We start from the raw sequence: 17,864 nt of genomic DNA, 5'->3' as shown, positions 1-17,864 counted from the left end.
TAAATAAAATAAACATTCTTATCAGTGTAAAGAGGCTGAAATTTCCTTCTGTTTAACAGATTCTGCATTTATAGACTCGTTCTGATTCCTTCATAGCAGTATTTTTAATCTCTGTCCAGCTCAATGGAGATTCCCTAGGAGTCTCTAAGAAGCAACTTCGTCTTACCAAATTAGCTCATCACATAATATGGCTTTGAACATTGTAATGTGCTTTGCAACTCTTTGAAAAAACAGAATATTTACATATGATTATAAGAAAATAATAGTTTGGATTCTAATCAACATCATATAGAGGTAGCACTCAGTCAATATGTGTTTTGTTTCTCAAGACTCTTGCTATAAAAATAGCTTTGACTGTTCTCTTGCAAGAACTATAGATGTAAGAAAAAACCAAGAGAGACTGTATTGTGAATGTGTAAATTTTCTGACACAGGTAAAGGACAGCTGGATTCAGAGGAAGATGTGGTATCAAAAGAACAGACTAAGACAAGTATCCACAGTAATTTTAGGTAAAATACAAGGATTGTTAGGAAAAAGTGGTTACTGTTATGATTGCTTAATGATGCTGAAGAAAACAATTACCGTAAACTTACAGTCAAGTTCCTGTCTTACCTCAGGAACACTCAGGCTCTGAGAGTATGCAATCCTTTCAGAAAAGACTTCTGCTTTTGGGATATAAGCACAAGCACAGCTAATACAGCTTTGCATGCTAGTAGTCTGCACAGGCAGCCAGGTTTGGCTAACAATCCCTGTTCCAGTTCAAATTATTAATCTGTTAATATAATCTCAGCAGCAATTTCTCTAACCTGAGCCTATGGCACAGACAGAGTGAGAAAGAGACAAGAGTGGAGGACAATCATGATTAAGGCATTTGTCTTCCCACATAACTGTTACGCATGCTGAGACCCTTCTTTCCAGGAGGTGGCTGCCCATGCGCTTGTTGATGGGAAGTAGTGAATAAATTCCTTATTTGCTTTGCTCATGTGTGCAACTTTTGCTTCACCACTGTTGTGGTTTAATACCAGGTGTCAAATGAGCCCCACCATCCTGGTGGGATGGGAGAAGAGAATTGGAGGAGTAAAAGTGACAAAACTCATGGGTTGAGAAAAAGACAGTTTAACAGGTAAAGCAAAAGCCACACACACAAGCAAAGCAAAACAAGGAATTCACTCACTGCTTCCTATGGACAGGTAGGTGATCAGCCATCTCCAAGACAGCAGGGCTCCATCACAAGTAATGGTTACTTGGGAAGAAAACCACCATAACTCTGAATGTCCCTCCTTTCCTTCCTCTCCCAGCTTTTTATTGCTGAACATGATGTCATATGATACAGAATATCCCTTTGGTCAGTTGGGGTCAGCTGTCCCAGCTGTGCTGCTTTCCAGTTTCTTGTGCAGTCCCAGCCCACTCGCTGGTGGGGTGGTGTGAAAAGCAGAAAAAGCGTCGACTGTTTAAGAACTGATCAGCAATGACTAAAATACCCCTGTGTTATCAATATTGTTTACAGCACAAATCCAAAACACAGCCCCATACTAGCTACTATGAAGAAAATTAACTCTGTCCCAGCCAAAACCAACACAACCTATTAAACTGTCCTTATTTTGATCCATGAGTCTTCTCCTTTTACTTTTTTTTCCTGTTCTGTGGGAGAAGAAAGTGAATGACCAGCTGCATAGATGCTTGGCTATCAGCTGAAGTCAACTCGTAAGTGATTAATAAGAGAGAGTCTCAGATGTTTACTCTTTTTTTTTTTAAGACTTTGATACCCTTCAATGACTGAATTTGCCATGATTAATGCAATTCAGAAAGCAAACAGCAAAAGCAATGCTCACTTCTTAACTAGCTTTGTATTACTAACATATTATACATGTCTAGAGGTCCTAGCTCAGGCAGAATTTAGTCATCAGAAAGGATTCTAAATTTAGAACTTCTCTCACTTCCTCGGCTATACCATCTTTTCTATGTTTCTCAGAGGTACTTAAGAGACACTTTTCACACCTACTTGATGAAGTTAAATAGCATTGTGTGTTGTTTTATTTTTCCTTCCTTTCACATATTTTGGAAACTGCTGATCCACTCTAACAAAACTTGATTCTTGTTTTCATAATAACCAAGGAATTGTCTATAAGAAATAACTGGTAAATCTGACTTAACCTCTAAGTAGTAAATTACAGCTATATCAACAAAGAAGTTTGTTTCACAGCTAAAGTCACTGAGACTGGGACTTGTAAGAAAATCAATAGATAAATTTTTATCAATACTTTCTCTAATATGCCTTTTTTTTTTTTTTTTTTTTTTTTGGGAGGACACTGGTCCTCTTAGGAGACATTACCTTGATGGAAATGGAGTGAAACTCTAACTGTAAACTCTCATTTTTATTTATTTATTTTTAAAAATGAAAAGTCTATTTTGACAAAACATCAGGTTTTTAACAACAAAAGAAGTATTTTGATATTCAATTGCTTGAGCTTCATAATTTTCCACCAAGCCCTTTCAGTTGTTCTGGGTGCATAGAGAACTTGACTTCTGTTTTATTTTTCACTTTCAGTACCTTAGAGCCGTTCAAGGATTTAGCTATGATGCCTTTGGGCAAAACTTTTTATGATGTGGTGAAAACAGCGCTGAATTTAACTGCCACATCAATACAGGACAGGAGTTTAGAAGGTAAGGGATTTGCTACGGATATTTTTTTTAATAACTTGTAATCATGCTGGCAATATTTGATAGCAGTGACTGTCTGAGCATCTGTTAAATTCCTAATGCAAAAGGTCTAAGATCTGAATTATACTGCTGTAGTGCCAACCTATTTCTTTATTGATCTGTTTTTTAGATAATAACAACTACATTTAATCAGACTCTGGCAACTATTTGATAAACAAAATGTGGTGGTCTAATATATTAGTATTAAAATGATCTTTCAGTGGTGAATTTTGGAGTGATACTAAATCACTGCAAGGGATAATTTCTTCCATTTGATAGAAGGATAGCCTCTTGTTTTAGACGTACACATTATGCATCATGGCTGTTTTACTCTGAGCTTCATTCTTCTATTATCCTAAATTCTGGTGTCAGCTGAAGGGCCCTGTTTCCCCATCTGCAGTTTGAGCATGGCAGGTGAGTTTGAGTGGAGAAGGTAGGCTGGCATCCAGACAGCTCCTCAGGAAAAGGTCAGGAGCAAGTTTCATTGGCAAACTGTCTGGTGGTACACAATTAGATTCTAGGTGCAGCTGCATGCTCTGCATAGAAGGTCAGGCTAAGAATTAAATGTGATCTAAATCCCACTTCATCTGTTAAAACCAAGACCAAAGTGGTACCAAGGTGGTATGCTGGAGTCCTTACACAGAGGGCAAGCTTGAATTCCCTGGGTCATTCGGGATTTTCCTGGTGTTCTCCCTCTCAGCAATGATTCATATCCATCGCATACACATGGCCTACGTGACTCTGTGCAGAATTAGACACACAGTTCAGAATGGCACCCTGCTGCGTCGGCTGGCAATCACTGTGCATCTCACCATTATTGTATCAGCTATCAGAATACCATTAGATTAACAGACCTTACCATACTGCTAATGCAGTCATGGATTTTATCCCAGCAAAACTGGTGTTCAGGTGCATACATTATTATTATTGTTATTGTCGTTGTTGTTGAAATAATAATAATAACAACAACAACAATAATAATAATAATGATTCAATAATTCTATAATAATTCAACAATTCTAATAATAATTATTATTATTATTATTTTGAAAGCTGGAAACGTGGTACTTGAATCTCATCAAGTATGAATAATCAAGAAACAACATGAACAAAAAAGCAGAAATGATGGAAACAGAGGTTATTTTTTTGTTTTGTTTTGTTTCTTTGCTTTATTTTTTATTTTATTTTTTTTCCAGGATTTCAGTATAATCTTTCTCTTGGGGATGTTTTGTGGAATCCAAATACTGTGAGAGCAGAACTTGAATCCCAGTTTGGTTTTGATGATCTTCGTGTTGAGAAACTACTAAGTTACACAGCACCATTAACAGAGGTGAGCTACTCCCTCCCTTTCATCTTTGTTTTTATTTGTATCCTGAAGCGATTCTTCATGCCTTACAGAAACTATAGTCACATCTTAGATTTGTGAAGCAGCTACAAGACTGCTAAATACCCTGGCTTCATTCTTGTCAAAATAAATATAGTTAGCTTTAGCTGGAATTTCTGCACATGATGATGCTGATCGGTCTAGTGGTGTACATTACTGAATATATGCTTCTCTGAAGTCACCAGTGGGTATGGCAAAGTCCTGAGTTTATTATCGAGTCCTGTAGAGAATTCTGGGCTTTTTTCCACTAAGCTTTTAAAGTAGATGCTAGATTTGAAGCTGGCTGGATTAATTTGGCAGGTAGCATTTTTTTTATCTGGTTTGCTGGACAGAGAGTACCTGTCCTGTGCATAAATTAAGGCACATCAAGAGGCCTCTGTTGTGGAGTCCTAATGTGAATATACTTGATAGCTGTTTTACAGGGGCTATTCAAAGATACCAGCAATGTGTCAAATTTTGAGGAAAATTTCTTTTCTCAGAGAGGGTTTTCTAAACTTTCTTCTAGACAAAAGTAAACTGTTGTGACTGTCTGGTTTGAACTATGGAAAACTTGAAACGTCTTTTGAATTTCTACTACAGTGCACAGTTTTTGAATAGAATATGCTCGTATTTATCTGAAATCTGTTTACTCGTTGCCAGGTATGGTTTAGTGTTGTACTCCAGAAGAGCTCATTATAAAAATACCTGATTTACACAAATGGGCAAATAATAAAAAAACTTGACTTCTGAATGGCCTTTTAATGAAATATCAGAGATGTGGCCAGTTTGATCAGCTCAACTGACATTGACTGCAGCCAGTCAGCTATGGTTGGGTGTGTAATCCCAAGCAATTCACTAGCTATTTGTAGTATAAACTAATATCTTGATATTACGTAGTTGTGTTAGGGTATTCAAGACCCTCAAAAATCATGAAGAGAAATGGAAACCTGAACAATGTCTATTCTGAGCATTTAAACTCTGTATGTAATGCCCCAGCTCATTTGGTGTCAAAACATCTGCAAAACTTTTAATAAATTTTCTAGTCACAGTTGAAAGGAGTTAGGATGTAAAGTATGTCAAAAAGACATTAATAGGGAGACTTGAAATGTGCTAAATTATTTTTGTATGCTTTAATAAAATTTATATGATTGGGAATAATAAATCTTTCAACAAAGAATTTAGAAGTCAAGATAATAGGAAAAAATTCTACCCTCTTGGCCATACTGAGGAAACCTGCCAACTTCGATTTAAAATTAGTCTGCTACATGCAATCATTGGTTGAAATATACCATTGTACCGAATGCTTTTTGCTCCAGTAATTTTTATATTTGTGAAGTTGCTTTGCTATGCTAGTGCAAAATTCTAGTGTAGGAGTATTATATCATTGTTAAGTTAGTTCAGCACCAGTCTGCAAATTATTGTAGAAGTAGCAACACTGATGCAGCTAAAAGGTGAAAATTCCTTGCATATGCAAGCGTTATCATGTTGCCTGGTGTATGAGAACATTAATGAGTTCACTGGTATTTTATACAGCACTCTGTATGTGGGATACTTTGAAGTACATGCCCCAAAATATGTGGCTACGTCAAATGGGCTTTGTTCTCACTGAAGGAGGCCATGTAATATTCTTTTTTTTTTCATCAGATAAGTAAGTTGATAGCAGAGATAACACTCAACAGCTCTCTTGAGATGCTTATGAATTCCTTATGTCCCTGCCAGATTCCCACAGGAAAGACACTGGAGCAGTTTGTGTGCTCTGCTCTGTCCAGTGTGCCAGGAGATGAAGCAAACAAAGAGAATGGTGAAGAGGGATGTAATTCTGCATGGCATGAGGTCAAAATGTATCTTGTTCATACTGTCAGCAAACTGAGACTTTATGCACAGGTATACTTTAATAAATTAATAGATTAAATTTCTAATTTTCGCATGTAGGCTGTCAACAGTAACTCAGTTAAAAGATCTAAGTTAGCTATTAAATGTTATTGCCATGAACTTTTTTCATATTGCTAAGAAGACAAAGTAATCCTTATGAAGTATCATTACAGTGCAAGTATAATCTATCATCATGTGTCCACTTAATCAGATTTTCTCATTAACTCAAATAAAGATTCGAAATCTAATAGGGTATGTAGTGAAATAGACTGCACTGCAGGGGCCTGACAGATGGAAAACCCATTTACTGTCCCACCTGAGCCTGAATTTTGGGCAAAAGATAGAGCAGACTACAGGCATCCACTGATATAGTATAGCATTCATTTATTTTTAATTCTCAGCTATCTCTGCAATAGTGGCTGAAGCATGTTAAAGGGGATGAGAGAAAACCTCCAGTATAGCATCTTAAAATTATGCTCTGGAAGAGCAACTTGGCATGAGGACATATGTACGGATACATGAAGGAAAAGATAAACCATCCAGATGTTTCCTAAGGAAAATACTTACCTGACCACCTTAATCACCTTAGTGCTGACGTTTGTTTTTCCATTTAAATATGGTGTGGGGTTTTTGTATGTGTGTGTTTTTTTTTTTTTTTTTTTTCCCCCCATTAAAAAATGTTATTTGTGTATCAAGCTGCTCTGGAGATGTTTGCAATATCATCTATAGAAAGCGGTTTATTGTGTATTTCCCCCAAAATGTAGCTTTTGTTTTCTCTCTTGATAAAGGTTTCACTGATGTATGATAACTTGAAGTAATAATCTAATGTGATTGCCAAAGCTAATGTGCTAATTCCTATTGTAGCAATAGGAAAATCCAGTGATAATTTCAGCCATGATTTTGAAATTCTTTGCAAGATCTGACATCCTTATGATGGCAAGTTGAAGTACTGTAAGCTGCTGGCCACTGGGAATTCCCTTGGTGAATTCTCTTATATTACATGTCTTACGAGGAGTGGCTGAGGGAGCTGGGGCTGTTTAGCCTGGAGAAAAGGAGGCTGAGGGGAGACCTTATCATGTCTACAACTACCTGAAAGGAGGCTGTAGCATGGAGGGGGTTGGTCTCTTCTCCCAAGTAGGAAGTGATAGGACAAGAGGAAATGGCCTCAAGTTGTGCCAGAGGGGGTTCAGATTGGATATTAGGAAAAAATTATTGATGGAATGAGTTGTGAAGCATTGGAACAGGCTGCCCAGGGAAGTGGTGGAGTCACTGTCCCTGGAGGGGTTTAAAAGGTGTTTAGACAAGGTTCTTAAGGGTGTGGTTTAGTGCTAGAGTCAGGTTATGGTTGAACTCAATGATCTTGAGGATCTCTTCCAACCAGAATGTTTCTATGATTATAGTAAAAATCTGTTACAACCAGTTGGCACTAAAAACCATAATGGTGGAGGAAAGGAGAGAAGTCAGCAGGTTTGGCCAGACCTTCACATGCCTTATTCTAGGCTACACAATGGGAGCATGCAGGGTCTATCTCCATCCCTTTGTGTAATGAGGCCCCAAAAATGTTGAGGCTGCTGCCTTCCATAATGTTCGTAGTGTAGGCAATTGTTTTGTAAGGGAAAGCAAGCCTGAGTAATTGACTGTGAAGGTCTCCTCTTGGTTGACTTCAGTCTCAGGCCACCTTTTTACCATTCCTGGGTCTTTGGGCAAGGACAGCACAGCATGTTAGTTCTCTATATGTTGTAACATGTTATATTGCAAACTTGTAGGTCAGTCCAAACTGTATTAAAAATCAAACTTTTTGAGGCCAGTCATTTGAGAGTCTGGACGCAGTGTTAGGCAGAAATTTTACTATCATTGTTTGTTTGTTTGTTTATTTATTTATTTTTCTAAAAACATGCAAATTCTGTGTGTTGTCTAAATAAGAAAACTGATTCTCTAATAAGGAACCTTCTATTTTGCATTCAATTTGCTAGGTATTAGAGCAATGGTTCAGCAGCAGCAGGCTCTCTCAGAAACTCCTTTTGGAACTTGAAGGAAACATAGCTGATTTAATGTCTCAGTTCCCAGATGACAGGGAAGCTGGGAAACTTTTTTCGGAGATAAATACTCTGATTCAGCAACGGAATGAGAAATCAGATGCCTACTTTTCAGGAGGATATACTGCATCTCATGATCTGTAAGTTATCCTTCTGCAACTTGTCTTATGATGTTCAGATCAACTTGAATATTTTCACTTTCTGTTTGATTGATTTCTGATTTTTGTCTGTTTTGTGGTTTTATTTTTTATTCTGTAATTTAAAGCCTCATATACAGTCAAATAATTGTGCTGATGCTTCTATGTTCTGAAAAAGAAATGGAATCTCTGATTCAGTGTATAGCTACTTACAGGTTCCATAGAGGACCTATGTACATAATCAGGACTCATAGGAATCAGCAGCTGTGTATAATTAGTATTTTGAACTAGGACCTGAATTCTTTATCTTGTTCTGCAAAGTCTAATTCCCACAAGTAGTTACTGTGACACAGTAATGCTTCTCATGCATGTATGTTATAGGATCAGTCTACTCATGAACAGCAAGTTCAGGGCCTTTGAAATATTTTGGATTTTTGTTGTAGGAGTCATACTCTTGTTAGTTTGTGCAGGAGACCTTGGAACAGAAGCCTGCTTTGCAAAACAGAATTACAATGTAATGCTATATGTTTATATACAGATGTAGTTTCCATTCTTATCTAGGGCACTCTGGGGCTAACAATTCTTTTAATGTTTTGAACTTAGAGTTTCAAGTTTCCCATTTGGCTTATCACTTAATGCAAATGTAAGCAGTTTATGTGAAGACATGGCTATAAGTTCTGCACTTATTCAGAATGATGAATTTTGTTGAAGCACTCCAAATCTCCCTGTACAATGGAGTTGTTCTTTTAGCAGTTGGTCACTACTCTAGTAGAAATCTATTCTGTTGCAACTTGGAAAACACCTTCAGTTCCCATTTCAGGACAAGTGCAACCACAAGCTTGTAAAGATTGGCTGTGCTTTGGTTTCAGGTATTCTGATATACTGTTTATGTTTTAAAATAAAAATAAGACAACTCTTTTGGGTAATTTATGCAAAATAAATTGGTTTAAGAGCGCTGTATCCCTATTGAAAAAAAAAAAAGACTTTTTACAAATTATCTCTATAAATTATTTCGGGGGGGGCCCTCATCTTAGGAAGGACATTGAGGTGCTGGAGAGAGTGCAGAGGGTGATGAAGCTGATGAGAGGCCTGGAGTACAAGTCTGATGAGGAGTGGCTGAGGGAACTGGGGCTGTTCATCCTGGAGAAAAGGAGGCTGAGGGGAGACCTTATCACTCTCTACAACTACCTGAAAGGAGGTTGTAGCATGGAGGGTGTTGGTCTCTTCTCCCAAGTAGCAAGTGAGAAGACAAGAGGAAATGGCCTCAAGTTGCGCCAGGGGAGATTCAGATTAGATATTAGGAAAAAATTATTGATGGAAAGGGTTGTGAAGCATTGGAACAGGCTGCCCATGGAAGTGGTGGAGTCACCGTCCCTGGAGAGGTTTGAGAGGTGTTTAGATGAGGTTCTTAGGGACATGGTTTAGTGCTAGAGTTGGTTAGGTTATGGTTGGACTTGGTAATCCTGAGGGTCTCTTCCAACTGAAATTATTCTATGATTCTGTGATCTGGAAGGTTCTACACAGGACTTGAAAGTTGTAGATACAGGGAGTTAATGTCTGTCAGATTGGGCAGAGCACCATCAAAAGTCTGTGGCAGAGCATAGGAACTGATACTTCTTTCTAACTGCATATTAGATGGCTTGCATTGCTTCTAGGAGTTATGACATTGACCTCAATTTGACGTTGCTTGTAATAGCTCTACTTGTTAAAATGTCCTCCATTGGAGGAGTTATGATCCACACTATACAAGTCAACACCTAAGGATAAATCTGAAAGATACGAAGTGCTTTAATACAGCACAGCCCCAAATAGGAAGTGATCGGGCAATGTCTTTGATTCTGGATTTGTCACTGTTTTAATTAACTTATAAAATGGATGCAGGCCTTTTTCCATTTCCAAACAAATCTGTTTGGAACAGGGACACACACACACACACAGAAGTTTCCTGAGTAAATGAACTGTTATGTGATTATAAGCAGCTGTATAACTGGTGTGGTTAAGCTAACAGTTGCTGGTGGAATAGCAACCACTACCTCATTTTCTCCCCTTTAAGTGTGCAGAAGCATTTGTTTTGGTGCAGTAAGTGGCTTGATAGAAAATTAACTTTTTAATGGGAATCTTCTCCTTTTTATTTTTTTTTTTTCTTTTTCCTGCAAAGGGGAGGAAAAGAGATGATTTTGTGTGTAAATTTTCTCTAACTTTAATGGTTTTGGCCTTCAGGTAAATTAGTCTGAAAAGAAGTAGACTTGTCCATGAAAATAAGTTGTACTTCTCGCCTGGGAGACTGATCAGTGAATGCTGAGAGTCAGAGGGGTTCTTTGTTTTGTTTTTGCTGTTATTTCCTTAGTTTGCCAAGGTTTGTATAAAATCCATTACCTATTTTTAAGAGAGATACTGCAGGCAAATTGTTCAATAATTTAATAGTACGTTTTTGAATTTAGTTATTTTTATAAGACTAACCTGCTATACTGCTGCTGTTTTAAGAAACTTAAAAGTTTCATCCATATATTGACTGCACAACAACAACAAAAATCCCATAATTTTTCAGCAACTTTATTTTTTTTGTTTGTAGTACACAGTGTTTCTGTGCTCTACCTCTTTTGATTGCAGAATCCTTCACCTGGAGACAATGCAGTCTGTACTTCAGGGTGTACCTCAGTGGCCTGTTACAAAGAGATTGCTTCTGGTAGATGGAGCTGTAAGGAACGTAATAGCACAGTATTTATACTTCACTGAAGGTAAAGCTGCACGGTGGTTACTCGTAACTAGCACTCAAGTGACTTCCATGAATAACATGGGAAATGGATAACATTCTACCTCTAGGAAGGCGCTTGGGCTCTGTAATACATGTCACACTTAGATATTTACAGCAGCTTTTGAATTCCTAAAATTTTGTTTCCATTAGTGATGGAACACGAGGTAATACCTGTTTTCACTTCTTATCAGGAATGAACAATTTCCTTAGGTATACTATATGATGATGTATGCTGATGTGTCTGTTGTTAAAAGATCTGACTCAAGAAGAAGAGCCTGTTTAATACAAATTTAAATTACCAATGCCTGAGAAGTTTCTGACACTATCAGTCATGTATATGTCAACAAGTAGTCTTGGGTTTGGATTTAGATGCAGCTTGACTTTTCTGGCTGCTCATTGCAAATGATGCAAAATGCTGAGCTGGATATATGGATTTTCTGACCTCTTTAAGTAAGGAGAGGACTGTGAAGCACAGAGGCAGGGTGGTTCTTTCTCTGGAGACTATGCTTTTGGACACAAAGCCAGGCTGATGGTGAAGGAAGTGGAAGATGTCATTTGCAGAGAAGAGGGGACAGCACTGAAGAACTCAGGGTCAGTGGAGGTGTATTTTACAAGATGTTAGAGAACTGGATCCGTTTTCAGCAGTTTGACTGAATAAGGTGAACTAACTCACATGAAGTTCTTGTAAACGTGTCTGTTCAGCAATTGTGATTTTCAGATTTGGAATACATTATAATATTATAGAGTGTGCTAGGACTCAGCACCATGATACCCAGGAGTTGGTCAGCAATATCATCATATTATAAGGTCCACACAGAGCAGGATCTAAAGAAAAAAAAAAAAAAAAAGAAGGAAAAGGGACAAGATATCTTTCTGTGAAACCTTTTACTAGGGACCTGCAATACTATAATGTGGATGTATACAGGAAGAAGACTTGTACTAGTCAGTTGTAATTAAGTATGTGAAAAACACTGTGGTCCTTTTGGGGACACTGATAATTTTAAATTACTTGATATTTGCATACGACTTTAAAGAACAAACAATATATTAAAAGTACAAATTTTGTCCTTAATTTACTTATGTGCCCAAATGTGCCAGACACCTCTGAAACTTCAGGATAGTTTCTATAATCTCCTTTTTAGGATGGGTTGATTTGAAGCATGCTACACAGTTTTGCCTGTGTACTGTATACCAGTATACCTTGCTTCATGATGATGGAGTTTTACTGATTTACTACAGCCGGGCGTCTGCTCTGTCAGCTTATGTGGTAAAATGTTCATCTCCATCCACACAAAGGAGTATAGAGGAACAGTGGCAAGCGGGAGAACCCAAATGGTACCCTGTCATGGATTCTTCAGGCCTGGATTACCGCCTATGGCAGGGATGTCAAACTCATTCTCACGGGGGGCCACATCAGCCTCCCGGTTGCCTTCAAGGGGCTGAATGTAATTTTAGGACTGTACATCTTTACAGTCTTAATATTGTATTTGGTCCTTTGAAAGCAACCGGGAGACTGATGTGGCCTCTGGTGAGAATGAGTTTGACACCCCTGTGCTAGGGGTATGAGGCTCATTACAGGAAGCATGGAAAGAGCATTTTGGGATTGTACAAGACTTAGAATGGAAGGCTCGGAAGAGGAATCAAAGGCAGGGAAAGGAAGTGATCTAGGTGGTTTGGGGAGGAGCAAGCACGAGAATAAAATAGAAATTAGGCAATGAAAAGGGCTGTTCAATTTGCTTTACTGGCCATGCCCTGCACCTGACCATTGTGGGCTGTCTGGCCTTCTCACTAAACTCCATTTCTAATTATTTTCCTGTGTGAAGACTCTGTTCTGTGTACAAGTGTGTGTATGGGGGGCTGTGTGCAGCAACAGTGGTCAGACAGCAGGATGTACAGGGGCCCGTAGCAACAACTGGATGGACTGGAGTGAGTGAAATCAAGAGCCAAAAAATAGTGTGTGACCTGTGTGTTCATGGTGCCAGAAACTGGAGTGAGGGAGGGTCAGCTTATTAGTGCATGATTGCTAGTGAATATCAGGCTGGGATAGCTGCAGCGTGGGTGAGGTGGCCTGGTTGTGCACTTCTCTGACAGTGAGGAACAGTCAGCTATTGGAGGAACCAGGAGCTCCAGGACAACACCAGAGAAACTGTGGGGTCTGGGTGACAACTGAGAGACCTGTTTGTGTACCTCCTATGTATAAGGCAGCTGAGGAAGGCTGAGGGAGCAGGAAGAGCTGCTAGATGGACTGAGTGTCCAAGAGCCCTTATTGCAGGGATCCACTCTGTGTGTGAGCAAGCATACCTGGACCAGAAGCTGGAGTGGGGCTGCAGCCTCGAGGGCTCAAATGCCCAGGTGCCAGCAACTCGGGGAGGAAGCTGGGATGTGGGGGCAGATCCTGGGCAGACTGAGTGTCTGAGCATAGCTGCTGGAGGGGATCCACACTATGTATATATACGCATATGTATTCCCTGGAACAGACCGTCCTGACCAACCAGGGAGGGAAACACGATGAGGTCCTTGGTGCAGTTTGTGTGTGTATGAGTGCTGCGTGTGTTGGTCTGTGTTGATCTGTTTGGCCAACCATGTGCATTTACTACGTGTGTGTTGGCTTGTGTGCCTACCAGCCCAGCCTTGCTGCCAGCTGGACATGGGGGCATGGAGCTATGGCAACCTCACTTTAGTAGGGCTACTGGATTTGGCAACTCCCTAACGTGACCTGGTAACATTTCTGTGGTTGTCTTTTATTTGTGAGCAGAGAGATTAGTTTTGCTTTGGACCTTAAGTAATTAAACCACCTTTCCATATCTCAGAAAAAATTACTGACTAAATCAACAGCTACCTATGGAAAGAGTCCAAATTTGTTTACAGCATTTATAGCTAGAAGCCCACACAGGACCTCATTTTCCTTTCTTGAAAATCCTGAATCCTAACAGAAGTCATAGGAGCTATTCTGATATAATTGCAAAAGCATCATGCTTTTGCAGGTGTAAGAAAATTGGTTTCTTCTTTCTGCCTTGTCTTGATGAGCCTTTTTCAGTGGGGGTGGAGGAAGGAAGCAGTCTTTGCTCCTCAGGAATGTAGAGTACAACTGTGTATATATTTTGTGCAAAATGAGAGTGCTTTGGGGAGGGATGTCACATAAGCCAAAGTGGAACATTTATGCCTACTGTATTTTTAAACCATATCATGCACAGTTTTCTTTCCGGGAAGAATGCTGCCTACTATACTGCCCTTGAATTATTCTATAGATTAAATATTTTTTTCTATGGGGTGTGTGGGGGAAATGTCTTACAGAAGCTTTGTATAGCCTGGGAAAGCTTATTCCCTTTGCCCAAAGAGATGGATTAATTCATCTAGACATCAGAAAGCTTTTTGTGGAGATAAAACAGGTATGTTGTTGTTTAATATTTGTATATGAATTTGCATAAAACTGTAGAGGCTTATTTTGGGCAATAAAAAGTATTTCCTAAGTAGAGTATTTCACTTTGTATTCAGCAGCATTTTTGTCCCTCTTTACTTTGTACTTTTTTGTCTTTTGACATTTCATATTGAGGATTCATTTGAAGTATGAATTAGATCTGATCCTTCACTCTGAGTTCATTTTAAAAATGACAATATATTAATTAAATTTTAGATGTTGATGAGCAATGCTTCCTATATATGCAATGATGTGCTTAAAATGTTTGAGAAGACCCTGAGACTTCCACAGGACTCAGATGACATCGACATTTTAGCAATATATGTGTGCCCTGGCAATGGCTCAGAGGTGATGTTCAAGCTAAGTAACCAGGTCCAGTCACTAAATGAATCTGTAAGTATTTCTGAATTATTTTCATGTTTAAAGCTTGCAGTACCTTACTTATATTACTATTACAAAACTAAATAAATTAGCAGGGGTTGTAGCTTACTACTTACTTAGTGTTTGCTATTAATAAGTGGAGGGTAGCTAATTGTTTAAACTGATTAAAATGTGCTTGGGGACAAGGCACAAGTGATCCTGCAGAGTCTCTTGGGTGGATATGACATTTTATACATACTAAGGAGCTGTGTTTTCCAGAAAAAGATGAGGTGTTTTGAAAGACTGCTCATTTAATCCATCTTATGTTGGATTTCGATATCATCAGTATTGCAAATCTAAGAAGCAGGGCCAAAGTCTCAAGTGAGTTTCCATATTACTGGTTTCAAATATTGCTTTCTTTAATGCCAAAGATCATGCTTCTGCAGAAAGTAACTCAGGGACGACAGAGCCTGCCAGATTCAATAACGGAGGATTATTTGGGATGGCAAGAAATAGAAGAACAGCTAACCAAAAATTATGCTTATTATTGTGAAATGAATCAATCACTGAGCACAGAGGCACCATCTGAGGACGATGTCCATTTCAGCTCTTGTCAGGAACAGCTTCTCTTCTCACTGTATGTATCTTATATACCTATTAATATGTAATGATCCTGACTGGTATGAACCTGGTTTAAGGTATTATAACCAGGAACTTAATAAATAAAAAGGTTAAACACCTGGTTTTTGCTTTTGATTACCACCCAGTGTTAACAATTTTCTATAAGCACAAACAGGAAGGTAAAGGTTGATTTTTATTTTTTTATTTTTATTTTTTTTTTTTTCCCCATTAGTAGTAGTGTTAGTGGGGGAGGACAGGAAATAGGTTGATGTTAGGCAGGTGTCTAGGCCTCTAAAAGCCTATTCTCCCTTTTTATCTTCTCATATCCAAACATCATCCACAGCCTGCTTCCTGGTACATACCTTTCTGGCACTCTGCTGCTCAGGGTGCTTGGGAACTAAAAGACTTCTGGGAGATGAAGGAAAATGTTAAAGAGAGAGGAGTTAGAAAGTGCACTAGGAGGGGTATTGTGGCCTCATGTTGCTTTCTGAACACATCAAGGGGTCATTGTTCCTTTATTTGGGCAGAAAATGTATTAATCTTTTTAAGCTGATTGTAATTTGCAAAGACTCCATAATTCTACTAATTTCAAGCTTTGAAGATGTTAAATCAGAGTATATTAGAGTCAAATCTGTATATCAGTTAAATACTTTGAAATGGGATACGCTTTTATTATTCTTGCTTGGCAATGTAAACCATAAGCCAACTGCATTTAATGTGAAGTTGCATTTATACTTGACCTAGGTCACAAACTTAAAACTCTATAGAAGATAACTATCTACGTATGCATATGAGAAACTTGACAGAAGAGTTTGTTATTAAAGCAGTAAAACTATTAGTTCTAAGCATTCAAGAATCTCTCAGGAATTCCACAAGCTGCACTGGTGGGAAGGATTAAATCCGCAGATATTAATAACAGGTGTTAGAAAATGTATGTCCTTTTTCCTGTCCCTTTTACTGTTGGTCAACGGTTGATTGCCTTCCCTTCCTCCATATTTCTAAATGACTATGAAATCACCAGAAGGACTGGTGATTACATTTCCTTTTTTGAGCATCAAAACCGCTGGTAGAGCTAAAAGGCCCCTGGGAATAAAGGCTTGTGTTTAAGTAACACTGAGGAGCAAGAAAGCTCAGTGTTATTTTTAGGTGAGGTGTTTTGTTGTTGTTTTGTTTGTTCTTCAAGGATAAAGCAATGTTTTTTTCAGTGCAAACGTGTGTTTCAGGAGAAAAAGAAGCATTTTTTGTTATTTTTTTTCAGTTTTAAAACTGAATGCTGCTTTTTGAACCAAAACACTTTTTTCTTTTTTCTTTTTTGTTCTTTTTTTTTTTTTCTTTTTTCTGCTGACAAACCTGTGTAGTAAATTCTAGTTGTTCTTAGAGTGATGTGATAGCTATGCTGCTGATTTCTTTCACTACCTGCCTCAGTTCTTACTTAAGTCAATAGGACTATCTGTATGCATAATGTAGCAATAGAATTTAGCTAGAGATTTACAGAGGAACAGCACGTGTTGACAAGGTAATTTGACTTTGAAAGAAATCGCTGGTTTAATCATGGTAGCCTTTTTTTCTGTGCCATTTCAGAATTAATAATACACTTGAAGAAATTTTCTTTGCTTTTGAGGGAAACCCATACTGGAAGGATTTAGCAGCTTTTGTCAGCTGGATGTGCGAAGTAGCTCAATACATGAACGAGGAAGCAGGCTCAGGAGGTCAATCAGGTGAGGAAACAGCTACTGCACAGCACAAGATTTATTCTGATGGTTTCCTGTTTGGTTTAGAGTACGGAATTCCTTGGAAAGGGAAAAAGTGATGATTTTTACATCTCTGTGTTTGCATCAGCCTTAGGATTCACCAGCTGACTGAATCATAACTGATGAAAACTTATATACAGAGACTGACCCCAGTAAATAGATGTGAATTTAGTGTCAGCTGGAAAATTTTTGGGTCAGCTATTTCTACTGGTAAAATTCCAACTAGTCGAACTGAGTTGGACTCTTTATTTTTACTATAGTGTTCTGTCAGGAAGGTTTCTTAAGTCTAGGATATCAATGAGAGACCAGACTAGCTGGTCACCCAGTAGAGGCATTTCTAGGATTGTTTCATATTAAGCAAGGACTTCATGCTTGATTTCCTTCATCTCAGTTGTCCTGTGATATTCTGGATGTCCTGAACCATCTGATGTTAGCTTTCTTGGAATGCACTAGTTTTTTATTATATGTGGAAAACTTTGAAATGTCTGAGATTTATGCTGAGGAATGGGACATCTTCCATTTCAAAACTCTTTCTCAGTAAATATTTGCATTACTGTTCTCAGTGTTTTAGTGGAGCTTCAAAGGTACCTTCTGAACATGAGGAGAAACTTCTTTACTTTGAGAGTGCCAGAGCACTGAACAGGTTGTGGAGTCTCCTTCTCTGGAGACATTCAAACCCCACCTGGGCACATTCCTGTGCGATCTGCTCTGGGTGAACCTGCTTTAGCAGGTGGGTTGGACTAGATGATCTCCAGAGGCCCCTTCCAACCCCAAACATTCTGTGATTCTGTGAAATCAGGGTGCAATATGGCTGAACCAAACAACTCTAAAAAATTACCTTGTCTAATATC

General features: G+C 38.5%; 1 protein-coding gene across 1 annotated transcript in view; it reads left to right on the top strand.

Annotated features, from left to right (window-relative positions):
• ABCA13 (ATP binding cassette subfamily A member 13) overlaps window positions 1-17,864 on the top strand; it is a 196,093-nt gene that overhangs the window by 19,964 nt on the left and 158,265 nt on the right. The window contains exons 7-15 of the mRNA XM_065832060.2: window positions 2,549-2,664; window positions 3,897-4,030; window positions 5,783-5,947; window positions 7,909-8,111; window positions 10,719-10,846; window positions 14,158-14,252; window positions 14,498-14,674; window positions 15,073-15,278; window positions 16,844-16,980. Of these exons, the coding sequence (XP_065688132.1) occupies window positions 2,549-2,664; window positions 3,897-4,030; window positions 5,783-5,947; window positions 7,909-8,111; window positions 10,719-10,846; window positions 14,158-14,252; window positions 14,498-14,674; window positions 15,073-15,278; window positions 16,844-16,980 (1,361 nt within the window). The remainder of the gene's footprint in view (window positions 1-2,548; window positions 2,665-3,896; window positions 4,031-5,782; window positions 5,948-7,908; window positions 8,112-10,718; window positions 10,847-14,157; window positions 14,253-14,497; window positions 14,675-15,072; window positions 15,279-16,843; window positions 16,981-17,864) is intronic.

Source organism: Patagioenas fasciata, chromosome 2 (genome assembly GCF_037038585.1).
Source record: "Patagioenas fasciata isolate bPatFas1 chromosome 2, bPatFas1.hap1, whole genome shotgun sequence".
In the NCBI taxonomy this organism is placed as follows: domain Eukaryota; kingdom Metazoa; phylum Chordata; class Aves; order Columbiformes; family Columbidae; genus Patagioenas; species Patagioenas fasciata.
This window is presented reverse-complemented; position numbering and strand designations above follow the sequence as displayed.